The sequence below is a fragment of the Polypterus senegalus genome, chromosome 1 (assembly GCF_016835505.1).
Source record: "Polypterus senegalus isolate Bchr_013 chromosome 1, ASM1683550v1, whole genome shotgun sequence".
Taxonomy (NCBI): domain Eukaryota; kingdom Metazoa; phylum Chordata; class Cladistia; order Polypteriformes; family Polypteridae; genus Polypterus; species Polypterus senegalus.
In genome coordinates, this window is record NC_053154.1 from 165703684 (window position 1) to 165731301 (window position 27618).

General features: G+C 36.7%; 1 protein-coding gene across 1 annotated transcript; it reads right to left on the reverse strand.

Annotated features, from left to right (window-relative positions):
• Window positions 1–1411: 1411 nt before the first annotated feature.
• On the reverse strand, window positions 1412–27582 carry pigx (phosphatidylinositol glycan anchor biosynthesis, class X). Its single transcript, XM_039762136.1, has 6 exons — window positions 27475–27582; window positions 24969–25050; window positions 10526–10661; window positions 6889–7102; window positions 5889–5989; window positions 1412–2844 (listed from the first exon to the last, which is right to left on the reverse strand). Exons 1-6 carry the CDS (start codon window positions 27539–27541, stop codon window positions 2707–2709), a joined length of 738 nt encoding a protein of 245 aa, XP_039618070.1. The 5' UTR covers window positions 27542–27582; the 3' UTR covers window positions 1412–2706.
• Between the last annotated feature and the right edge of the window lie 36 nt (window positions 27583–27618).

Sequence of the window (27618 nt, forward strand, 5' to 3'; positions counted from 1 at the left end):
CCAAGAAGCTAAATATTACGTGAAGATGGCACACTAAGAAAAAGAAGTTGAGCTAAGAATTGTAAGTTTGAAAAAAGTTTATAAAACTGAAACAGAAAACACTCTATAAAATAGCCACAATACTAGGTCACATACCTAATAATAAGTGGGGTTTACCTTTCCTTTCATAACATGGTTTCAGATATTAATAAATTATAATGACTCCAATGTGTTACAAAGTTGCTGGGAAAAAACCTGATAGTCAATGTAAACATACAAATGTTTGATTGGCTCGAGATTTGCAAATTGTAGAGGCCAGTTGAATCTGAATTCACTGTACGATTGTCCAAGGATTGAGGGTTTACCCTGCTGCAATTAAGGAATGTACCTGATTAACAAGGATTTTGAGATATCTTACAGCATTTAAATGTTACACTACTTATATGAAAAGCCTTATGTGTGCAACAAAAAAACACAATAAATGCCACTACGCAACCACTAACAGCTTGCACTGACAACAATGAAATGAATGAATCCATGGATTTAGGCAGTTTAATCATATTCTGGTAAACTTATCAATTTGAATAAGCATCACTAGAATTCGTCATTATAGCCATTTCAGTCTTTTGTGCTCCCCATTTACTCCTTAAGTTTAAACACTCACAACATGCTGTAACTTGCCCACCTGTTTAAACAGCATTGTCTCCACATACAATTATTGTTTGAAATGGTCACTGATAATGCAGTCATGTAAACAGAAAGGGCAGTTGGTCCCAATAAAGCAGCACCTCCATATACAATAACTGAGGTAAAATGATGCAGAAATTGTTGAAGTCATTAAAGAACTGACCTAAAAGAAAAGAAAAAAAAAGTATATATACCCAAATATATCCATTTTGTCCTATTGCTACCTATTCTCTCTCCCTGTTCTCTTTATTTTTTGTTTTCTGGATTCTCATTTTTCTGACAACACTGAAAACACTATAATACAATTTTAACAATCCTGTAATCTCTGAGAAAAAATAAAAACACAAAAGAGAGAAATTGGAAACCCACATTATCTTTAGTCTGAAAAATAACTAAGTTAAACATGAGGTCAAGTCAACAAATATACATTGAGCTATTCTGGCCTAGCTGATTTATAGCATAATCATAACCAATTATTCAACTACCCTATGTCTTTTGTAGAACGGATTTGATCTTGTTCACACCTTGACTAGTCTTTGTGGAATATACACAATGTGGGTTTTCTCTGGGAACTGTTGTTCCCTTCTTCATCTCAAAGATATAGAGGTTATGTTAACTGGTGACTAAAAGTTGGCCCAGTATGAGTGTTTATGTTTTATGATAGATTGGCACCCTTTCTGCAAGTTGCTTTTGATTTATACGTACCCAGTGCTACTGGGACAGACAAAATCCCTAAGACACTTTATTATGCAAATCTGGAAAATGAATTACAACATTATTGTTTATTTTTCATTGGTAAAATCAAGACTTCAAATCAGTAACATCTGTGCAAGGCAGTTCAACTAAGAAACAGAAAAAAAAAATTAGTGGTAAGATTCACCAAAGAGAAAAATGTGAGAACTCCTCAATTTTTGGTTGCTGTAAGGAAGACTGTGATGGTCTTTGCACCAAGTCACATACGTTTTTATTAGTACCTAGTATGTTAGTGTCCTGGTTCCATTTATAGACAATTTACAAAGTGATACAGCGTAAATAATTTAACAGAAGAGTAATGATGTTAATCTAAAGGGAATTTGCTGAAAATACAAAGTTGGCTGCATTATCACAAAATTCAACACTTGCTCTGATCATTAAAGGGCAGATAAGAATTAACAAAAATTGGTAGTTCTACATAGTACATTTGGAGGTGCGGCCTCTTTTGATTGCCACCAGGAACCCATATATGAGTTGATGGAAAGCAGTGCATCCATGGACACCCATGTGACTATGTGGGCAAACTACTTAGCTTGAGAAACACTGGAACAAATTTGTTGGGATGAAGAAGCAATATGCAGAACAATATATTGTTATGTCAGTTATAATAAAAATTTAGTTGATGTCTGACTTACTTTAAGTTAAACATTTATGGATTAGATTTTGGAATTAAAACAATCCATTAAGTGCAACAGCTATGTGTACAACACACTTAATGATAATTTAATTATATTCAACATTCAAGATACTTTAACACCATAATCAATGTTACAAGTAATTAGACGCACTGATACAAGGTTCAGTTCTTTCCTAGTTCACCAACCAGTGAAAATGCTTTCAAGTAATCAATGTGAACTTTAAGATATTTGTGCAGTGTTGACCTTGCTGTACAGAATTGTGATTGTGAAATCTCGTTGGTCTGTAATTTTAAATAACCTCCCTCTAATATTCATAATATCTGAGTAAGAAAATTATCAGACCCTGAACAGCAACAGCATGTCATGGACAATACATAGAACATTTTGCTACACCAGGTTCAATGAATGTCTTCCTCTTTTACAAGAGTTACTTTACACTGCACATCCTATTGGAAACGATAAGGCAGTTTCAAACAATATGCATTTCCTTATTACACAATCTTATTATGTGTCTACTGCTTGCTGGAAAATGACATAAACATTTATTCAGTGGTATGGGCGTATTGCAGGGCAGTTCATTTCCACAGTGTTAGCATCACATTTTTTCAGATGCAGACAAGATACAGTAATACTTTTTCACAGCTCATTGTCACAGCTGGAATTGGACATTTCTCCATATCACTTGCCCCAATAGTCCACTGCACAACACGATCACAAGCAGGGTCCCAGTGCAAACAATGCATAGCCTATGCTCATCTCCAACTGGAATCTGGAGGCTTACAACTTCCTGGATATAAAAAGAGCAACATATCAGATTCAGCCCAAAACAAATATACAAGTGTCAATGACAGAATGATTGTGTAACATAGCACAAAAATGATGGGTTCCTCTAGTTTATTACTGATTAATCACTCTTCAAGGCATGACAGTTTTAATCAATATTCTAGAGTTAGGAGATGGATTTATAGGTTCATACTACCCCAGGAATATTTTCTGTATACCAGATTGCATGTAATGTAAAACCAGCATTAGGCTACAAACATTTATTGTGAAAAGCACAAAAGGACGACACAGAACATGTTTAAGTTTAGCACAGTTTATATTTCCTGCAAACACATGCTCAACTTTAGCATAATTTTACTTCCTGCAAACAGTCTTCATATCTGTTAATGTGACTTTAAGAGCACTTGCCTAAAGGACCTGGCTTACTGGGTTCAAGTCCTATCCCCAGTCATAGTCTGTGTGGGCTCTGCAGATATTTCAGATGTCTGTATTGATTTTCCTCCTACAACCCCAAAGAAGTTAGATTTGAAATTGAATTTAAAGGATAAATTGGGTATTTTTGAAGTCAAAGAAATTTCTTCACAAACATGCTATACTGTATATGCATTTGCCATGCAAAATTGTATATTAAAGTTAAGCATTTTCTATAAATTAAAAAAGAATATCTTGCCCCCTCTACAACTTAAAATATAGTGTATGGGGCACAGAGGAAAAGCTTAAAATCTTACCAAATACATCCATTTTTCAACCTAGGGCAGTTGTCAATTATTAATCCACGCCTTCCATGTTTTTCGACACATGTTTTAGGCAAATAAGAGATCTGGATATTATCATTTCATCGCATCTTGTGGTAAGGATACAATTTCTATTCGCTTGTGAAAATTCTCACGTAAATACGGAACTAGATCAAAACAAAACCAATCAAGAGGCACAAAAAGTTTACCATGATTTGGTCTGTCAGGGCTTAAGGTTGTTGTACAGGAAAACGAATCCTGCATTCCATTTGAACTGGGGAATCAGAATTTCCAAGTTCCTAGTCAAAATTTTCAACTGGAACAACCTGACAAGTCGGATTTCCTGCTTTGAAACTCTGGGCTAGTCTGTCAAATCCAAGTTTGTCTGAAATTGGATTTTGACATCAATCTAAAATTGCGATATACACTGCAAACTTTAGTGAAAGCTGTAGTGTTATACTCTTTATTAGCAATTTCTGTCTGTTTCTCATTAAATCAGTCATACGCACAGTACTGTCCAACTTCTATTGGTAGACATGTTGTTACAGTGTTTGGATGCAAAAACTATAGCAGAATGTGCTGTTATCAACTGGCATTTATTCAGAAACAGCAAGCACAACAAAGGTTATCCTGGATGCATCCATATTGGTTTTCTGAATGTTTTCCATATAACATAGTCACCTTGAGTTTGACATTCCCAGCTCAGACAACCTATTTCAGAGTTAAATGGAACACAGCTATTGAGCATAGCTAGTCTTCTTTTAAAATGGCCGAATCTCATAATATTGAGATTATTTGTTCAAAAATGACACGTATAAACTATTTTACAATGAAGGTGTAATCACAAGATGTGGATCGATACTCAACAATTGCCTTGGCCTGTAAAATAAAGTTATTTGTAAGTTTTTAAGATCTTCCTCCATGCCCTATAGACTACAAACTAAAGCACCAGTGCAAGCAAGTTATTTTTTAAAAATTTATAAAAAGCGATTAACTTTTACATGCACAATATATGTACAATTGGCAAATACACAGCAGTATGTTTGTGAAGAAATAACTGAGTTGAAAAATACCAAACCTATCCTCTAAGATTATTTAGTGTTATTTATGCCTGTGACAGCAATTTTACCGTAAATGCAATTTAATTCCATTTTAATCTCTATAAATATAAAATACAACATCTGTCTGTCTTGTCTGTATTTCTGTCCACTTTTCATGAGAGAACTACTTAACAGATTTAGATCGAGATTATTTCTAAAATTTGCTTGAACATTCCGGTTGATTTTGTGACTTCTCTCATCGCATTAAGTATTATAGTTCGGTTGCGGCACTGATTATTTTGTGTGAATCTGAGAAAGACACTGCGGGCCACGGGAAGGGGGGACCTCAGGGGTAGGGAGCCAGGCGGGGCCATCCGTTTGAGTCGCTGTACCTCTCACCACATGTTGAAGCGTACCTTGCCTTCACTTAGCTAGCAATACCTGTTTGTTCAGCACACATTATCATCTAGAGACTGTTGAAAAGTAACGTTTGATGTTTTTGAGTGAGAGATCACAGCTACGTGTGTTTTAGAGGGTACCTGCTCATATGGGGGAGGCTCTCACGTCAGAGCTGAACACAACCAGATACAGTGGCAACGTTTGATGTTGGAGCGTACCTACCTTCTGCCTGTCCAGAGATACCTTGCCAACTTTTTACATTTTTGGCAAAGAGATCACAGCTACATTCTTGCCCCGATAGCAAAACCAAAAATATTGTATATCAAGAGGCCCTCAGATATGAAAGCTATCGATATAAATTCTTCTCAATACAAATTATTTCTTTTTTTTTTAATTGATTTTTAAAGTTTGTCCTGTTTCACTACTACGCAGGCAGTGCCGCAGGGGACAGCTATTAATATATGAAAAAGTCCTTGTGAACTTTTCCTGCACATTTTACAGGAATACCTTTATGTGCCTAGTTTATCCATTCTTGTTACCCACATTACATTTTTTAGATTTCAAGTCTAAAGTGAAGAGATGAAATATATTTAATGGTAAAAGCTGTATGGAAACAACATTGCAGATTCTGGTTCCACAGAGTAGTAATTGAAGGAAATATAGCAGCATACATGGAAACAACCCAGCGTGACTTGATATGAAATACACTCTACATTTGCTGAAGTGATTTTTGTAGTGATTATGTGACTCTTTTAAAATGCATATTAAAATCATGAGCTTCCGTTTTTAATATAAGGCCAGCATAATTTATGGAAATGCTATGGATGCTTTAAATTTAACCTTGGTAAAACACACGTTATACACACACGTTATACCTGTTTGTAAGCAACCTCCATCCAGTGGCAAAGACTGTTGTTTTGAGAAGAACACTGAGCCATTGTTTTCAAATACTCAGAATTGTTCCAAGGTAACAGACCTAAACAATGAGAAAAGACAACAAGGAAAGGCACCTCCTTCAATGAGCAGAATGAGTACAGATTTAATTTACAGACTTACTTAAGTTAAAAAAAATACACTTCAAAAGAAGAATGTAAATGCCAACACAGAAAGAAGAAAGCAAAATTATATAGTAGAATTACATTTAGCAGGTTTTGTTTCTCTGTTTAGAAGGATAAGGGTTTAAAAGATAAGTACATTGACAGAAAGAGAGTTTGTAAGGGGTCTACAACTATATTATAAGAAGACCCACATGGCCATTTTAGAGCAACATGTGTACTTGATGTTAAACAGTCATAGCAGGTGAATTAGATAATGAAGAGTACAGAGATGTCAGCCAAACCAGTCCTGCATGCCTGCTCTTTTCAATTAGAAAACTACAAAGAAAGGTACAATATGTGTATTCCCTATTTAAAAGGCAGTATTTCAGAGCTGTCACCATAGCACAGAAGTATTTGTAAAATTATTATGTCATGCAGTATGTTTGTTATCCCTCTCCAAAACCTAAAAGCTTAGAGTAGGTAGAGCTGTACCACTGGTAGGAGAAAGTACAGAGTAAAGTTGGAAGAACATGAATTTTTAATTTCACATTATTATGAGGTCAAGAAACAAATCTAGTCTTCAGGTCAGAAGGTAACCTTTTTAATGACAGACCAAAAGGACAATAATAGGCATTTAGTTTATCTGTATTCTGTGTACAACTCACTGCAGCAACTTCCATCATCTTTCTGTAGAGATACTGAAGGAAACAAAAAGCTAATATGGGTGATGCCTAAATATCTGTAGTATGTCATTTAGAAATTATCCAATTATATGAGGAGGCCTCATCTTGTGGCCATACACAAACAACCACTGAAAGCTATGTAGTTTCTAGCTCACCTGTTTCAAATGTAACCAGCAAGCGTGGGCCATCTATGTTAATGAGCACATGTTTTTCCCCAACAGATGAAGGGCGGTGGTATCTGGCATGGATAGGAAATGAAGCCACAAAGCAACCAGAACATGTGTCACTGATCACTGGGTACACCAAAAGGGAGAAGCCAGAAGAAGAATAGGCAGGGGCTTCTAAATCAACTTCAGAGTTCAGCAGTACCTGAAATGATACTGAAACTTTAACACACTGCACTATATGCATCAGTCATACCTGTATCAGAAGGGTCATATTATACATACAGTCATATCAAAAATTTTAGGAACTCCTCTTTGCTTTGGATTTTTGTTTATCATTGGCTGAGCTTTCAAAGTAGCAACTTCCTTTTAATATATGATATGCCTTATGGAAACAGTAGTATTTCAGCAGTGACATTAAGTTAATTGGATTAACAGAAAATATGCAATATGCATCATAACTAAATTAGACAGGTGCATAAATTTGGGCACCCCAACAGAGATATTACATGAATACTTAGTTGAGCCTCCTTTTGCAAATATAACAGCCTAGACACCTCCTATTGCCTTTGACGAGTGTATAGATTCTGGATGGAGGTATTTTTGACCATTCTTCCATACAAAATCTCTTTAGTTCAGTTAAATTTGATGGCTGCCGAGCATGGACAACCTGCTTCAAATTATCCCATAGATTTTTTATGATATTCAAGTCAGGGGACTGTGATGGCCATTCCAGAACATTGTACTTCTCCCTCTGCATGAATGCCTTTGTAGATTTCGAACTGTGTTTTGGGTCATTGCCTTGTTGGAATATCTAACCCCTGCGTAAATTCAACTTTGTGACTGATGCTTGAACATTATCCTGAAGAATTTGTTGATATTGGGTTGAATTCATCTGACCCTGAACTTTAACAAGGGCCCCAGTCCCTGAACTAGCCACACAGCATGATGGAACCTCCACCAAATTTGACAGTAGGTAGCAGGTGTTTTTCTTGGAATGCGTTGTTCTTCTTCCGCCATCCAAAGCGCTTTTTGTTATGACCAAATAACTCAATTTTTGTCTCATCAGTCCAAAGCACTTGTTCCAAAATGAATCTGGCTTGTCTAAAGCATTTGCAAACAACAAACAACTCTGTTTGTGGCATGAGTGCAGAAAGGGCTTCTTTCTCATCACACTGCCATACAGATGTTCTTTGTGCAAATTGCGCTGAATTGTAGAACGATGTACAGATACACCATCTGCAGCAAGATGTTCTTGCAGGTCTTTGGAGGTGACCTGTGGGTTGTATGTAACCATTCTCACAATCCTGCGCATATGCCACTCCTGTATTTTTCTTTGCCTGCCTGACCTGGGTTTAACAGCAACTGTGCCTGTGACCTTCCATTTCCTGATTCCATTCCTTACAATTGAAACTGACAGTTTAAACCTCTGAGATAGCTTTTTGTAGCCTTCCCCTAAACCATGATACTGAACAATCTTTGTTTTCAGATCTTTTGAGAGTTGCTTTGAGGGTTCCATACTGTCACCCTTCAGAGGAGAGTCAAAGGGAAGCACAACTTGTAATTGACCACCTTAAATACCTTTTCTAATGATTGGACACACCTGTCTATGAAGTTCAAGGCTTAACGAGTTAATCCAATCAATTTGGTGTTGCAAGTAATCAGCATTGAGCAGTTACATGCATTCAAATCAGCAAAATTACAAGGGTACCCACATTTTTGCACAGTCAAGTTTTTCACATTTGATTTAACAGGCAGATAGGAAGCAGAAGTGGAGACCCATTCACTTAAAGACTAGTAGGTGCTCAGGGTGAGAAACAAAAGTATATACCACTAGATGGGGCCCCCTACAAAAAAGTTACCTCCAAAGGAGGAAATAATTCTGATGCCTGGCTCGAAGTGACCTAGAGGAGAGATCTAAAAGCCATCTCATTTTAATGACTCAGTTTTATCTACAGATGCATGGCTGTTAGAAAACATGGCCAAAGCCTACCTGGCAATTGAAAACGTGTGGGTTATAGGAGTGTGTGATATGTATTATCTACGGTAATATCTCAATTGTTGTTTTAACATTGTACAAGTTGAAATTATCGAGTATGTCATTCACTTTGCAAAAAACATTTAATGTTGTGCGAGTTGAAATTATTGAGTATGCCATTCACTTTGCAAAAAACAATTAAAAACATGTCCTAAGAGTCAACGCATTCACTGTCTCACATAATCTAACTGTAATGAAAAGTCAAGCAAAATGACACATTTATTGGCTAATTAAAAAGATCACAATATGCAAGCTTTCGAGGCAACTCAGTCCCCTTCTTCAGGCAGAAGAAAATGTTCTAACATGTAACTCTTAAGCCAGATGCTTTAGACAGACTGGTGTTTCTGTCACACAACTTGAAGCTTCCTCAGTAGAATTTTATAATTGTTTTATTTTTTTGAGCAATATTGGAGAGAACTTGAAATTAGAAATTTATTTTAAAATGTTACATGTTTGGATTCTTTTGTATCTGTGTGCAATATATGACAGAAGGTGTTTAAAAATTCTGTAGTTTTTTTTTCCTGTGCAGTATTTGAAACAGCTTTGAATTTTTACACTATAGTACAGTGTATTTTTGTTCTTGCTTGTTTGCTGTACAAAATGCTCTCATTTTAATACTTTTGTTGGTCTTGTAATATTTTGTGTAAATCCTGTAGACCACTTTGAAATGCTTTACTCATACTTGCACTGTTTGATCTCAGTAACACTTTATCGATTGTAATGTTTTTGTGTTATTTTACTTAAGTTCTAAGTAAATAAGTCCTGTTTTCCTTAGCTGTTGTTTCCATTAATCTCATTAGTAAGCGACAATTAATATCCTATTAACAAGACAAAGGAAGATCAATAAGATTTTTACAAACATGTTTTTAAAGGATGCAAAATATTGTCTAATTATTGTTATCACCAATGTCCAGAAAATATTGATATCATTTTTGCTAATGTTGCACACACCTACTATTAGAGAGAGAGAGATTTACAGAGACAGAGATAAGGGACGGGAGATGAGAAAGGAATGGTTGAGGTACACAGACAAACAATTCCAACTGATAAACATTAACAGCTACCCAGATGTTGTTCTTTTTTTATTTTGTGTTCTCCATCGGGTTATCTCTTCCTTGTGTGTAAAATAAACATGATGTCCTGTGTCATTAAAGCAAGATACCAATTGTAGAGAGCAAGGAACTCATATGGGCCCAAACTGAAAAACATGTTTGTACTGTAGAGTGGAATCATATAATCATATTAGAGTGACAACAGATGGATTGATAGGAAAAAACTATAAGCTGTACTATATAAACTTCAAAGATTTACACCAGATAAAGTGAAAAACACAATTGAACATTTCAATAAAAATGTCAGTTTTATAAAATGGTTATTAGGTAATGATTTACTAGACACCATCTCCTATAAACAAATGTAATATATTTAAAGCAATTAAAATTTATTTCAAAACTAGGGTTTAATAGGAAAAACTTCTTTATGTGTCTTTATTATTTTTTTAAAAGAGCAAAATAGGGCACTTTATAGAAAACAGAAAAGATACTTTCTAAATCAGAGTTCACATTCAAAGAATAAAGAATTTGTGCTGACCTGTGTGCCACCATTCTCCTGTAAAGACGCCAGTTCATAACGATCCACATACAGACTGCTTGACAGGTTTTCAATGAGTAAAACACACAGGCCACTAGGGACGTCAGGACCAAAGCGAACAAAGGTCTGAAGTTCCCTAAAATGGAGGAGATAAGTATTTCAGGTACTTGCCATGAAACAAACTGGAATGCAGAGTATTTTTCTTTTTTTTTTAACTATGATCATGATGCATCACTGATCTTGGTCAAAATGACATAAGCTACTGCATGCCAGGAAATATATGAGAAAATACACAAAAAAACCTAAAACAAATCAAGTAAACATTTTCACTTACTTTAAGTCACAAATATCCATGCTATCATGTTTCAGAGGTGCGCTGAAAAAAGAACAAGGCGCCTAAAAATAACCCACTCCATTAAAGAAAACATCATGAGTCAGCAGATTTTCTACTTTCTAACGTTACCAAATTTCAATCAAATCTGTCAAAACATTTTTGAGATTATGGGGGATTTAGTTTTTCTATTTGTAAGGGGAGTTTTACTCCTGAATATTGTTGTATTGAGATGTTTTTTCTTAAAGGATACCTACTTCCCTAGATATACAATCCTTCCAAAATACTGTTTGTGTTGATAATGAGTGAGTCAGTGAACTTTGTATTTTATACATATAGACAAACACAAACACACACACACACACAAAATAGTTGTTTTTACCTAGCTTCGTCTGGGAAATCTTCCAAGATAGTGGGCCTCAGTTACTTGGATGTTTCAGAAGTACTAATTCACCAACTGAGTACTTTTCTTTAAAGAAAATCTGTAGATTTATTTTCCAGGCAACTAATATTAATTAGTTCAATGGAACTTCTTATTCTTGAATAGACCCATGAGTATAACATTCCTTCCATAGATTAATTACTACTTTTGCTAATGACTGACCTTGGCTTTTGTTGATGGTCATTGGAAAAACCAAATTTACAGGAAAGTATTTTCTTTCTAATTCAAATACGTAATACATTGAATAATGGGAATTTTAGGTTTAAATATCATTTCGCCCTAAAGCACATCCTTGAAAAAGGTAGCTTCAATCAGGTTTATAATAATAATAGTAAGCCTTATTTATGTAGCACCTTTCATACACTCAAGGACACTTTACAATTCAATAAACACATTAACAAGACAATAGAAATCACAAGAAAATGAATAACTCATTGAAAAGATGTGTTTTTAACAGGAGTTTGAAATGAATAATAGATTTTTCCTCACGAAGGCTAAGAGGAAGAACATTCCAAATTTTAGGGGCAACCACACTGAAAGCTCTGCCACCCATAGTTACTAACCTGTATTTACGTACAGTGAATAAGTTAGTGTCCGATGATCTTAATGCACGGGCAGGAGTGTAAGGAAGCAGCAGCTCAGACAGATAATGAGGGGCTAAACCATGAAGGGCTTTAAAGGTGAGAAGAATAATTTTACATTTGATTCTTGAAGAAACTGGTAACCAATGCAAATCAGAGGACAGGGCTGATGTGAGCAGATTTTTTAGTGTGTGTAAGTAGACGAGCAGCAGAATTCTGAACATATCATAATCTATTGATATACTTAGTTGGTAGGCCATAAAACAGTGCATTGCAATAGTCCAGACAGGTAGTGATGAAACCATGAATAAGTGTTTCAGTATCTTTCACACTGAGGAAAGAATGCAGAACAGCAATGTTACAGAGATAAAAAAAGCTATCTGTACTATTGAGCTAATGTGTGGTTGAAAAGTAAGAAGCTGATCAAAGATGACACCCAAATTATGGACTGATGCTGAGGGTTCTACCAGGATCCCATCGACATCAATTTTTAGCCCACAAAGGGTAGAAAGGATAGCTTTGGTACCAACTAATAAGATTTCTGTTTTATCAAGATTGAGTTGTAAAAAATGATCTGTCATCCAATGATTGATTTCCCGAATGCAGTCAGTCAGTGCAACAGGTGAAGATGCTGCAGTTGCATCAACACTTATATAAGGGTGTCATCGGCATAGCCAGTGGAAGCTCAGACCATTCTGACGAAAAATCTCACCTAATGGGAGCATATAGATGTTAAAGAGGATCTGAACTAGAACTGACCCTTGAGAGATGCGTTGTGTGAGTGAAGTAGTGGCAGATTTGTATTCCCTAAAGAAGGCAATACTGGTGATCACTGAGGTATGATGTGAACCAAGAATGAGCAGCACCAGAGATACTAGCTGATTTGAATGTCACACTTTAATCTGTAACTTCGTACCATTAGAAAGTTTTGAAGGGTTAAATCATTACACGATTTGAAAAAGGCCTAGTGTACAGGAACAATACTCAGAGAACGTGGGGAACTAAAAATTGGAACCAGTAAGAACTGAAATAAAACACAAATAAACTTACAAAATGGAAAACAATGGAAAGTGAAATAAAATGTACAGCAAATTGCAAATCCAAGCTTTGCAACATGTACTGTACTACATAACTATCATAAAATGGTTTAGGAGAACTGACTTAGTATCAGATGTGGGTTTTTACTTTTTTTACTCAAGAATTTGTTTTGGAGTTTACCACCAGTTACAGTATCTCACAAAGTGAGTACACCCCTCACATTTTTGTAAATATTTTATTATATCTTTTCGTGGGACAACACTGAAGACATGACACTTTGATACAATGTAGTCAGTGTACAGCTTGTATAACTGTGTAAATGTGCTGTCCCCTCAAAACAACTCTGCACACAGCCATTAATGTCTATGTCTAAACCACTGGCAACAAAATTAAGTACACCCCTAAGTGAAAAATGTCCAAATTGTGCCCAATTAGCCATTTTCCTTCCCCAGTGTCATGTGACTCGTTAGTGTTACAAGGTCTCAGGTGTGAATGGGGAGCAGGTGTGTTAAATTTGGTGTTATCGCTCTCACACTCTCTCATACTGGTCACTAGAAGTTCAACATGGCACCTCTTTGCAGAGAACTCTACGAAGATCTGAAAAAAAGAACTGTTACTCTACATAAAGTTGGCCTAGGCCATAAGAAGATTGCCTACACCTTGAAACTGAGCTGTAACACGGTGGCCAAGACCATACAGTGGTTTAATACAGTAGAGCACTTTAAAAAAACTGCTGAAAACACATTACTTTAACATGGCTTTATCCTAACTTCACTTTAACTTAATACTGATACTCTGTATGTTCAATTCATCATAATAACTATTCATAGTGGCTCCAAAATCCGTACTGACCCCAACTCTCTCTTCTGTTTCTTTTTCCGGTTTCTTTGTGGTGGCGGCCTGCGCCACCACCACCTACTCAAAGCATCATTATGCTCCAACATTGATGGACTGAAAGCCAGAAGTCCTTCCATGAGAACCCTAAATACAAAGAGGACTGTTTGATTTATGTTAGGTAGATTGCCCAGAGGGGACTGGGCGGTCTCTTGGTCTGGAATCCCTACAGATTTTATTTTTTTTCCTCCAGCCTCTGGGGTTTTTTTTTGTTTTTTCTGTCCACCCTGGCCATTGGACCTTACTTATTCTATGTTAATTAATGTTGACTTTTTTTTTTGTGTCTTCTATTTTTCTATTCTTCATTTTGTAAAGCACTTTGAGCTAGATGTTTTTGTATGAAAATGTGCTATATAAATAAATGTTGTTGTTGTTGTTTAACAGGACAAGTTCCACTCAGAATAGGCCTTGCCGTGGTCGATCAAAGATGTTGAGTGCATGTGTTCAGCATCATATCCAGAGGTTGTCTTTTGAAAATAGACGTATGAGTGCTGCCAGCATTGGTGCAGAGGTTGAAGGGGTGGGGGGTCAGCCTGTCAGTGCTCAGACCATACGCTGCACACTGCATCAAATTGGTCTGCATGGCTGTCATCCCAGAAGGAAGCCTCTTCTAAAGATGATGCACAAGAAAGCCCACAAACGGTTTGCTGAAGACAAACAGACAAAGGACATGGATTACTGGAACCGTGTCCTGTGGTCTGATGAGACCAAGATAAACTTATTTGTTTCAGATGGTGTCAAGATGTGTGGCGGCAACCAGGTGAGAAGTACAAAGACAAGTGTGTCTTGCCTACAGTCAAGCATGGTGGTGGGTCATGGTTTGGGGCTGCATGAGTGCTGCCGGCATTCGGGAGCTACAGTTCATTGAGGGAACCATGAATGCCAACATGTACTGTGACATACTGAAGCAGAGCATGATCCCCTCCCTTCGGAAACTGGGCCGCAGGGCAGTATTCCAACATGATAACAACCCCAGACACACCTCCAAGACACCACTGCCTTGCTAAAGAAACTGAGGGTAAAGGTGATTGACTGGCCAAGTATGTCTCCAGACCTAAACCCTATTGAGCATCTGTGGGGCATCCTCAAATGGAAGGTGGAGGAGCGCAAGGTCTCTAACATCCACCAGCTCCGTGATGTCATCATGAAGGAGTGGAAGACGATTCCAGTGGCAACCTGTGAAGCTCTAGTGAACTCCATGCCCAAGAGAGTTAAGACAGTGCTGGAAAATAATGGTGGCCACAAAAAATATTGACACTTTGGGCACAATTTGGACATTTTTCACTTAGGGGTGTACTCACTTTTGTTGCCAGCGGTTTAGACATTAATGGTTGTGTGTTAAGTTATTTTGAGGGGACAGCAAATTTACATTGTTATACAAGTGGTATACTGACTACTTTACATTGTATCAAAGTGTCACATCTTCAGTGTTGTCCCATGAAAAGATATAATAAAATACTTACAAAAATGTGAGGAGTGTACTCACTTTGTGAGATACTATATATGTTCACAGGGGAAGGGGAATACAGTATTACAGTATTGTTAGTCAGTCAGTCATTGTCCAACTCGCTATATCCTAACACAGGGTCACGGGGTCAGCTGAAGCCAATCCCAGCCAGCACAAGGCAGTAACAAACCCCGGGCTGGGCACCAGCCCACTGCAGGGCACACACCCCCACACACCAAGCACACACAATTTAGGATTATCAATGCACCTAACCTGCATGTCTTTGGACTGTGGGAGGAAACGGGAGCACCCGGAGGAAACCCATGCAGACACGGGGGAAACATGAAAACTCCATGCAGGGAGTATTTTTATTTTATTAATATGGTTTACTGTGAAAGACATAGCCAGGCAAGAAATTTTTAACAATTAATCATATTTTACTAATAACTTATTTCAAACAGTAAAGATGTTTACAGGCTGCACATTTACACAGCCCATGCAATGAATAGAATGTTTTAAACATTGTACGGAAAAGAACAGGTAAAATTAAATAATATCATGAACTACATGCAGCACGAACTGCAGAAAGTATCTATGGGCATGGGGGGTCGTTGAAGTGTTGATGTGGAAGAGATTACAGCAAAATCTTGTATTATGCGACATTACCAAAATCAGTATACGGTAATGGTGATTTAAAGCTAATTCATTCTAAGCTAAAAATGACTAAAAATCTCGACTGTTCATTGGCATCAAGGTGTAAAATTAGTACTGCCTCAATATATAGTGGGTGTGAAAAAAAAACAAAAAAAAAAACAATAAAAGTTACTGAACTGCTTTCTTTTTCTTTGCGTCTCATTTGGAAAAAGAACATCTTTATCTTGAATGTGCTTCATTCTATTTCTTTGTGGTTTACATTTTTTTATTTCCTCTGTGTTTTTTATTGTTGATTACTATTATGAACTTAATGATAATATACAGGTTGACAACAATATTGTTTTTTTCAAAAACACAAGCACTGATAAGCAAAAATGTAGCATGATCAGTTCATTTCAGATTTATTGCTAGTGTGTGATAAACACAATAAAATGAAGTACAGAATTTGCCAAATGCATTAAGATGCCACCGTCCATGTGCCTAAATCTTACTTCATAGATTAGGTAAAATATATCATCACAGAATGACAAACTGGGTTTTATATTGAATACATTACATTTTGCATACAACTATGCAATACTGAAACATACTAAAAAAAAACATTGAGGTAAGGAAAGAAAAAAATAATACTATTTAAGGATTTAGCAACATTACATTAACTACGGTAGCGTTAAAACTCACACGAGAGTTTCTGCAAAAGCTCCATCAAATTCTAAACCGGCCTTAAGTTCACGGTACGACCTCCCAGAAAGTGGCCTGGAACAGACGGGTGAAGGTACAAACTTGCCAGAACCTGACACTGCAGCATGGATTCCAGCTGAGACTGTTAGTGGGAGCGAAACTGCGTGCAAGGAAGGCAAGGAGTATTCGTCGATTCCAGAACTATTGGAGCCAAGCATTGCCTTTTCATCCCCACTGTCAACTACATCATCCCCCACTGTACTCTCAACTACACCTATGGAGTGCAGGGAAGATAAAAATGCACTGTTCAAGCTGAAGGTAATGATTGCTGCCCTGGGGGCATAAATTATATAAATAAAGATATAAAGAAGGACAATTGGGATATAAATGAAATATAGAAATAAATAAAGGGCTAAACAAGAAAAATGAGAAACAGCTTCAGGATATAAAAGATCTGGAGATACATTTAAGTACTAAATTTACTACAACCTTTACAGAAATGCTATGAAAAATTGATGAAAAAATACAAGTAAGTTAAAAAGTAAAATTAGAGTACTTGCTGCTCACCTTGAAGATGTTTACGACTTGTATTGAAACAGTTAAATAATTGACTTCCACTGCAGATGAAAAGGCAATGGCTGCAAAATCAGAATGCAAAGTGCTCGCTGACAAACTGACTGCACTGGAAGATATCTATAGAAGGAACAGCATCAGAATTGAATGTCTTCTTGATAAATCGAAAAATCGAAACCCAGTGAAATTCATAGCAGAACAATTCTCTAAAATAACTGGAAAGGACTTTAAATCAGACATCGAGACATCAGCAGTCTACCGTATATGTGGATCACATGCCTCCGAATTAAAAAGCCTGATTGTTCGTTTCAACAAACTACAGTCCAAGAAAACTTGATGTCCCTTCTCAGATTGAAAGAGGAGATTATATTTGAAAATATACGCATTCATATTTTCCCAGATTTTTCCCCTGCAACAGCTGCTAAATACGCCACATTCTACAGCATTAAACAGCACCTACGTGGAGCTGCAATCAGATACAGCCTTTTGTACACTGCCAAAAGAAGACAATCCCGACATTCTTTTGGAACATGATCATGTCACAATGTGATCTGGCAAGACAAAGAAGATTCTATTTGAAGCTTGCAACCTGGACTGTTTGTATTTTATTTTATATTTTATTTACTTTGCGATGATCGTTTCTTTATTTTATTTTATAAATCTTCAGTTACTATATTGATATCTCTTTCATTAATTATATGTAAATTCTGGCTAATATATATACATTTTGGCTAATTATAAATATCTATTATAAAAGAAAATCTTAAAACGAGACTATTGCCAAGAGATTTTTTCAAGTCCTGCAAGATGAGACTATTGCCAAGAGATTTTTTCAAGTCCCGCCCTCCTCTCAACCATTTCAGGTTAATAGCACAAGCCCACGGTCTTCTCACCTCTTTTGTGCGAATGCTTTGGTCAGACACAGTTCCTGTACTCTCAGGCTCTTATAAATTTTTACGTTTTCCTCACTTTAAGTTCCCAATAAAAGAAGACTTATTATGTCCAAATCTTATTGAAGAATTTCATCCCAGAGGGTAATCAACAGTAGAAATGAGTACACAGGCAATCCTAGCCCTGAGAAACGATGAAGTCAAACGAATTAATGCGAAAATTGTCGATCGGTAACACAGAAAATTGGTTAAATGTGTATCAATAGACTATGCTGAAGCAGTCGGTGGTGATGGTGAGGAAGCTGAAAACATCAACTTACAATATCCCGTAGAATATCTACAACTGTTAACACCGTCCAGTCTTACAGCGACCGAATTACAGTTGAAAGAAGGATGTATCGTAATGTTATTGCGTAATTTATGTATGAGTGATGGCCTATGCAACAGGACAAGATTAGTTGTATTCAAAATTGATAGAACAATTGTGACATGTAAAATTTTAACAGGGAACGAGAAAGGTAATGTAGTACATCTTCCACGGATAACATTAGACACCAAATGAGATCTTGATATGCCATTTGTATTAAAATGTTTACAGTTTTCTATTAGAATAGCTTTTGCTATGACAATTAACAAGTCATAGGGACAAACATTCGAAAAAGTCGGTTTATTTATTAGAGAGAAAGAAACGATATTCACTTACGGGCAGTTATACGTTGCGTTCTCACAATGTTACTCCAAACATGTAATCAAAATTCAATGCTATATTGATGAAAAGTTAATTCCAAATATCGTTTTTGCTGAAGTTTTACAGTAAAATGGTGAGGCGGCCTTCTGCTGTTATGCACCTAAAATCTGGAATAGCCTGCCAATGGGAATTCGCCAGGCTAATATAGTGGAGCACTTTAAAAAACTGCTAAAAACACATTATTTTTTAACGTGGCCTTCCCATAACTTCACTGTAATCAAAATCCTGATTCTCTTTATATCCAACTCATTATAATAACTATTCATGGTGGCTCTAAAATCTGTACTAACCTCTACTCTCTCTTCTGTTTTCTCTTCCGGTATCCATTTGGTGGTGGCTTGTGCCACCACCATCTACTCAAAGCACCGTGATGTTCCAACAATGATGGATGGATTAAAAGCCAGAAGTCTGTATGACCATCAACATCAAGTGACTCCGTGTGAACCCTAACTACAAAGAGGACTATATCATTTATGTTAGGTAGAATGCCCAGAGGGTTTTTTTTTTCTCCAGTCGTCTGGAGTTTTTTTTCTGTTTTTTCTGTCCACCCTGGCCATCGGACCTTACTCTTTTTCTATGTTAGCTAATGTTGTCTTATTTTAATTTCTTATTTTGTCTTTTATTTTTCTTTTCTTCATTATGTAAAACACTTTGAGCTACTTTTTGTATGAAAATGTGCTATATAAATAAATGTTTTTGTTGTTGTTGTACAAGTGCAAGTTTAACAAGTATTTGCATTTTAATTTCAAAGCCAAACAGAACAAAAACGTACAACGCAAAGAATACCTATAATGCAGCATGAAACCTAATATTCTTTCAATATTATGTTTTACCATTTTTTTTACTACGGTTAATTAATCGCTATAATGTAAAATAGTTAGGTCTATTATGCATATTTTTTTTGACTACCACAAAATAACCATCTATTGACAGTTTTTTTTTTTAATTTATTTTTGCATATGCTTCAGTTATTAGATTGATATTTCTTCCATTAATTATATGTCAATTTTGGCCACCACAAATTCACCAGCTATTGATTTTTTGTTAAAATGTAATTATTATATGTCTGCATGTGCTCTGTCCCTTGATATGTCAGAAGACTAGACACAAACTATGGTTTGCCTAACTTGCAGAAGCAATATGGGGGAGGAGAGAGAGCAATGCTATTTCTTATTTATCCCTTCTACCCCAATAACCGTAAGTGCCAACATAACATTAGGCTCCATAGTCATAACAACTTGCAATAACATGAATCTATGTCAAAGCTATCACATGTAACAATGTACAACCTTAAACTAAGACTATAAAATGTCAATATCAATACAAGTTCAGAAGCAATGTCTTTATGGCCAAATATGGAACTTTGTAAGCTGGAATGTCAAGGGTCTCAATCATGAATTAAAGAGAAAGAACTCTTTCACTTAACAGGTCTAAATGCCAAGACGGTATTTTTACAGGAGACTCACCTATTAAGCAAGGAACAGTCTCATTTGCAAAGAGAGTGGGTTGGCCAATTTTTTCACTCCAGCTATACAAAGAAAACTAAGGGTGTGGGAACTATTCCATTTGTAGGGACACAAGTAGTATCTAATACTGAAGGGCAATATGTCATGGTGATACTCCTTCTCACCTACAGTCATGTGAAAACATTAGGACACCCTTTGAAAGCATGTGGTTTTTTGTAACATTTTTAATAAATGGTTATTTCATCAACAATACAGAGAGATTAAAGTAATCCAACTAAACAAAGAAAACTGAAGAAAAGTCTTTTCAAGATCTTCTGTAAATGTCATTCTACAAAAATGCCTATTCTAACTGAGGAAAAAGATAGGACACCCTTGCCCCTAATAGCGAGTGTTACCTCCTTTGGCTGAAATAACTGCAGTGAGACGGTTCTTGTAGCCATCTACCAGTCTTCGACATCGGTCTGAGGAAATTTTACCCCACTCCTCAATGCAGAACTTTTTCAGCTGTGAGATGTTTGAGGGGTTTCTTGCACGTACAGCCCTTTTCAAGTCACCCCACAGCATCTCAATGGGATTCAAATCTGGACTTTGACTTGGCCATTCCAGGACTCTCCATTTCTTCTTTTTCAGCCAATCTTTGGTTGATTTACTAGTATGTTTTGGGTCATTGTCATGTTGCATGGTCCAGTTCCGCTTCAGCTTTAATTTTCTAACTGATGGTCTCACATGTTCTTCAAGCACCTTCTGATACACAGTAGAATTCATCGTGGATTCTATGATGGTGAGCTGACCAGGTCCTGCTGCAGCAAAGCAGCCCCAAACCATGACACTTCCACCTCCATGCTTCACAGTTGGTATGAGGTTCTTTTCTTGGAATGCTGTGTTTGGTTTACGCCAAACATGTCCTCTGCTGTTGTGTCCAAATAATTCAATTTTGGACTCATCTGTCCAAAGAACATTATTCCAGAAGTCCTGGTCTTTGTCAACTTTATCTCTGGCAAATGTCAGTCTGGCCTCGATGTTTCTCTTGGAAAGCAAAGGTTTCCTCCTTGCACACCTCCCATGCAAGTTAAACTTGTACAGTCTCTTTCTGATTGTAGAGGCATGTACTTCTACATCAACAGTAGCCAGAGCCTGCTGTAGTTCTCGAGATGACACTTTAGGGTTTTTGGAGACCTCTTTTAGCATCTTGCGGTCTGCTCTTGGGGTGAACTTGCTGGGGCGACCAGTCCTGGGCATGTTGGCAGTTGTTTTGAAAGCCCTCCACTTGTAGACTATCTTCCGGACAGTGGAATGGCTGATTTCAAAATCTTTTGAGATCTTTTTAAATCCCTTCCCAGACTCATAGGCTGCTACAATCTTTTTTCTGAAGTCCTCTGACAGCTCTTTTGTTCTCACCATGGTGCTCACTCTCACTTCAACAGTCAGGAGCACACCAAACTAAATGTCTGAGGTTTAAATAGGGCAAGCCTCATTCAACATGCAGAGTAACGATCTACTAATTATGTGCACCTGGTGTGATATACCTGTGTGAGATCTGAGCCAATTTAAGAGGGAATACATGTGAGGGTGTCCTATCTTTTTCCTCAGTTAGAATAGGCATTTTTGTAGAATGACATTTACAGAAGATCTTGAAAAGACTTTTCTTCAGTTTTCTTTGTTTAGTTGGATTACTTTAATCTCTCTGTATTGTTGAAACGGAGATGAAATAACCATTTATTAAAAATGTTACAAAAAACCACATGCTTTCAAAGGGTGTCCTAATGTTTTCACATGACTGTATACATCATTGTTACTCAAGATTCGATTATTTCCTCATAGACAATCATTTTTTGTCCACTATCAAATCTTTTAAGTAAAATGCTATTGTTATCTCTGACCATGCCCCTCTGATCAAGGAGCTTATTTTACTGTGTCCTACACACTAACCTCATAGCTGGTGTCTTAATCCCCTCTCATTAGCTGATGAGAACTGTACAGAATTAATATCCAAGCAAATTGATTATTTTCTTAAGAAACATGCATCCTCAGAGGTAGGGCTGGGTGATATATCGAGTTTTTAAGAAATAGTAACATATTTTCATACGAGATATAGGATGAGACAATATCATTTATATCGATATAGTCTATGTTACTTTAAAATTATGCTCATACAGCTGACAGTCTGCCTTTCTCTTTTCCCCGTTTGTCTCTCGCACAACTTCACCTTGCCCCACCTCTTTCCCTCTCTGAACACAACTCACCCCTCCCCCACCGCTTCACTAAGTAAGTTCTGCAGGCAGCGACAGGATGGAGACGGATAAAGACTCGAAGGAAGCTATCGAAGAACAGCAGGTTGGTAAAATGAAAAATAATGGATCAATTAATTGGAGATGGTTCAGGCTCAAAGTGTCAGATGAGCAGCAGAATAATGTATTTTGTAGAGAATGCTAAAAACAAGTCCCAACAAAAGCTTCAAGCACTATTAATCATTTCCACCATTTATAACAGAGCCATAAATTGCAGTATGAAGAGTGTGTGAAAATGCATGCTGCAGCCTAGACCGTGAAGCCTTCCCAGCTTCCTGCCCCGAAACAAACCACGTTACAACACTCATATACCCGTGCCGTGCCTTATGAGGAAAAAGTGAAAAGTGGGGGGACATTACTAAAGCAGTGGCTTATCCTATTGCTAAAGACATGGTCCCCATCTCAACTGTGAAACAAGACAGCTTAATAATGCTGCTAAAAACCCTTGACTGAAGATACCAGTTACCTAATTGGAATTACTTTGCAAACGAAGTACTGTACTGCCAAAAATGTATACTGAAGTTAGAGAGAATCTCGCCGCCCGCCTCACCGAAAGCGTCTCACTTCGCACTGACCACCGATATGTAGTCCAGCAGGACCTGTGACATATATGAGTAAGACAATACATTTCATGGAAGACTGGGAACTGAAAGGTGCCCATCTATAAACCAGCTTTTTTCCCCAAGACCACACCGGGAAGCATATAGCCGAAACCTTGCAGGATGCCCTCACAAGCTGGAAGCTCAACCCGACGGGACTGTTTGCTATAGTTACTGACAATGGGACTAATGTCGTCAAGGCAGTGCAGCTGCACAAGTGGCTGAGGATACAGTGTTTTGGTCACAGACTTCATCTAGCCATTTATGAGTGCAACATTGAATCAATTAATTTGAAATAAGAAAAAAATATGCCAGGCATAATGTACTCTTTTAGGGATGATTTTTTTTCTTTCCTTTTCTCCCAGGGCTGAATATTTTTTCCAAAAATGTAAGGTTTCCAAAAAGCATAGAAGGCAATAGTGTCTCACATAAATCAACATAAAGCTTTTGTTGCTGCATGTAGTGTGCTGTCACTGCGCGTTAAGAGATCTGCGTGTTTCCATTTCTGGGAACAATATTAAATTAAATAGTAATAAAAATACATGTAAAAGCAGACAATAACTTTAAATAATGTTAGCATTTACTCCCCCGGATGGAACTGAAGAGTCGCATAGTGTGGGGGAAGAACGATCTCCTCAGTCTGTCAGTGGAGCAAGACAGTGACAAAAATCTGTCACTGAAGCTACTCCTCTGCCTGAAAATGACACTGTTCAGTGGATGCAGTGGATTATTTATGATTGACAGGAGTTTGCTTAATGTTATCTACTTCTAAAAAAAAAACCAAAAACACCTCAGATGAGAACTCCTTTATCACATTGCAGTTATGTTTATTTGCAAGCACTGGGAAGCCACATTTCTCTTCAAACTCACAGCTCTGAGCTGAAAAAAGCACCCGGTGCTATAGAACAGCACACTTGTTAAGTATTATAATCGACAAATATAAAAACACTGGTTGGCTATTTATTTTAGAATATAACCACCAAATTTCAATCAAATCAGTCAAAGCATTTTGATATTTTGATATATTTAGTTTGGTTTTTTGGGGGGGGGGGGACCCTAAAATATTGATATATTGAAATGTCTTTTCTTTGGAGATACCTAGTGTCTTAGATGAACAATCCTGCCAAATTTAAGCTTATTAACTGAATGGGAAATATTGTTTTGTTGAGTGAGTAAGCCACAGGTTTTCATTTAAAGTTTAGGTTAGCAAAACCTGAAAAAAAGGAAATATCAGAATTATTACAAATGGGCCTTCTTCAGGGAGCAACTATTAGATTGAAACTTATAGATGTTCTGCAGCAGTTAAAGTAAATTAAGTCTTGCAAGTTGAAGCAAACAGTTTGCACAGGTGTCCCAACTTCTGTTGATTGCTTAAAAACCTCTGTCTCAGATGACTAAGAATTTACCCATGTAGGATCTCCAACTCTTGGCATAAAGCACCTTAAGACACTGAGAAAGAAAACTGTTAAAAGGTGCTGTGTGTAGTACTGCTTCTATAGAAAATCCCAAAACACCATTAAGCTGAAGAAGCTAATTGATTTTAAAGAGAAGTAAGATGCACTCACATATAACACATTAATTAGTGTTACGTGTGTTATTTTGTTTAATAATTCATTTTATGTGGTATCAAAATTATTCTGCAGTGGTGATCACATTGCAAGGAACAAAAAGACTAGATGAATTTAAATAACAGTCTACTCGGCAAAAACTCATTTCCATGTCAAAAACTACTTTCCTAATTATGCAACAAGGCCTCAAAAAGACAATAGATAAGGAACTTTATTAAACACAATGGCACAGGAAGGAATTACCTGTGGAATCCCTTTTTCCCAAGTTGTCTACGTACACTGACAGATTTTAACCAGTCACCTTCCAAGCTGTAGCTCTGCTCTCCTAAAATGAAAAAGCATAGCAGACTGAGAATAAACAAATGGCCACCAACAGCAGTGTCAGATTTTTTGTATTCAAAAGACAGAAAATAACAAAATGTATATGGCCTTCCATCAGCACTGAACAACGTCTTCAAAACAGCATGTTACGTACCACAACACTTCTGTGTTCATCTGTCCAAATTTCCAGTATATTTGTCAATAAAGGGTACAAGTTACTTTTCAAGAAATACTTAAAGAATACATTCAATATTTTGCATTTTACATATTTGTCTGCCACATTAAATTTTTGTTCTAAAATGAAGTAAACTTTTTTTTATTGTTTTCCTTCTTAAAATGTCAAGGATGTTTTTGCAGCATGTGTATATTCCCAAGACATCGATAACATTTTCAGCTTGAAAAATTGATTTATACGGAAGGTTTTAAGACTTTTCTTCACAATGGGACCCAAACACCTATTAGCTTCATTATAAAATGCAAGAGCCGGCTATTAATTTTTTCAAATTTATAAAATATGATTCATCTTAGAACGTAATTTCATTTGGCAAAACTAATATATGCCACAATTGTGAATAAATAGTGGAGTGGTGGCTCTGAGGCTTGGGATCTGCACTGGGAAGGTTGCCAGTTTGAATCCCGTAAATGCCAAAAAGGTACTCTGCTCTGTTGGGCCCTTGACCAAGGCCCTTAACCTGCAATTCCTGAACACCTTGAGTAGTGAGAAGGGCGCTATATAAATGCAAAGAATTATTAAATAAGACTTTAAAAAATAACTCACAACCTCTCTCTCTCATTCAAAATGCATCACAAGATTCTACAAGTACTTTTAAAAAGAACCATATTATCAATGTACTTGAAGTAAATCCCACAACTAAAAGGTGACAAAATAAGCACATTCCACTGGGAGTACCATCACAAGACATGTCATGCATCTTCATGAAACTTGCTAGGTGACATATCACATATTTAAAAAAGAATGTTGAGCTGGATTTAAGACATGAACCTACATCATACCCTATGTATTAAACAACATCAAGCATAAAGAAAATAACAAGGTCAGGGGGGAAAATAAAATGTCTGCAGATGTATTTTTCCCTGAGCTGTAATAATCATTTACTTTGGAAATAAGATATTCCTGAACAGACATATCAATACAATAAAAGGCAACTGAAAATAAAACATTGTTGCCATTTAATCCTTTATACAATGATCACAAACAAATTTTCCATGGAGACATTGGAATGAGGAAATAAACAAATATCAATCAGATGATTAAAATATGAAGTATTCCTGCAATATATCTCTATTTTAACATATATTTAAAAACAACATAGAAATTTCCAATAATCAAATATTTTCTACGTGCATGTGGTATTGGGTGAAAACCACCAACTTGGGAAATGTAAGCATTATTACCCTATGCCTTTTTGTTCGTGGACTGCTGCAATTCCTATTTTGTATTTGAACATTTTCAAACTAATGCATTACAGTCCGGACCTTCCAAAGTTGTTCTTGTTGTTGGAACATTGGACACTCACAAGTGCATACATATGCTCAAAATTTCAAACTGTAGTGTACAGTATATACTGTATGTAGTGAGCATGTCCAGGAGGTACAATTACTATCTATTCTGAAGCCACCTACTGTAGTTTTTAAAGGAATCTTCGGGATTATGTTTTTTAATTTTTTTACTTAACTTGCTCACATAAAATCACGAAGTACTCCATATTTTGTGGTTATCACTATCCCAATACCAGTTATTTGTATGTGTAGAGACTGCACATTCTCAGTGGCTGTGTGTGTTTTCCACCCACATTTTCACAGGAAGTGTAGATTGTTTTATTGATGATTCCAAACTGATCCAGTATGAGGGTCAACCACAGACTTACAAAATGCTCAGGAGTGACAGTGATTGACTTGTTATAACTGACCACGGAATCATCAACAGACCATGTTACGCTCAGCAGTTTTTGTTTCCCTCTCCTTTACTGCCAATTTGACAGTTTAACGATAATCGTAATGGACAGATTGTGCTTACTCTGTGTTTAAACAAATGTGTACTTTGTGCTTATACATTATGTAACGTTTGTCACTGCATTTTATTTGTGAAGTTGTGGCAGCGCTCTGAGCCTGTAGCTAGCGAAAAACGCTTTACAAAAATCTAAACTGCTCTTTGATGAACGGCGCTATATCCAGGACTGCTTACTGCCGTGTGTCCAGTGCTGGCACGATGGATTTCGATCCCTCCGCGACCCAGAATTGAATTGTATCTAAAAATGTGTTGTGTTGTGTCATCATGTATGAACAGTTCTCTTGTATATTATTGTACATCTTAATGTAAACTATTAATTTCTTAATTTTGCATCTTAGGTACTCATGCCAATTCAGACAGTGCTGAGTAGCGACAAGAATTAATTAAACGGTTTACCTTTCTGAGCAAAAGAAGAAACGGCAAACCATACGAAAAAACTAAGAAAACTAACTTCCATTTCCATGCACCGACCCAGCACAAGTGACAGCCCTTAAACACACTAACCGGAAGTGGGAATAACGCGAACGTTTTTAGTAGGTC

Excerpts from the sequence above, each read along its gene's own strand:
- pigx (XM_039762136.1), bottom strand. The coding sequence starts at position 27,541 with ATGGAAATGGAAGTTAGTTTTCTTAGTTTTTTCGTATGGTTTGCCGTT. Across the intron at positions 25,051-27,474 it reads TTCTTCTTTTGCTCAGAAAG|GAGAGCAGAGCTACAGCTTG; the intron begins GTAAACCGTTTA and ends TTTTCATTTTAG. Across the intron at positions 5,990-6,888 it reads GCTGGTTACATTTGAAACAG|GTCTGTTACCTTGGAACAAT; the intron begins GTGAGCTAGAAA and ends CTCATTGTTTAG.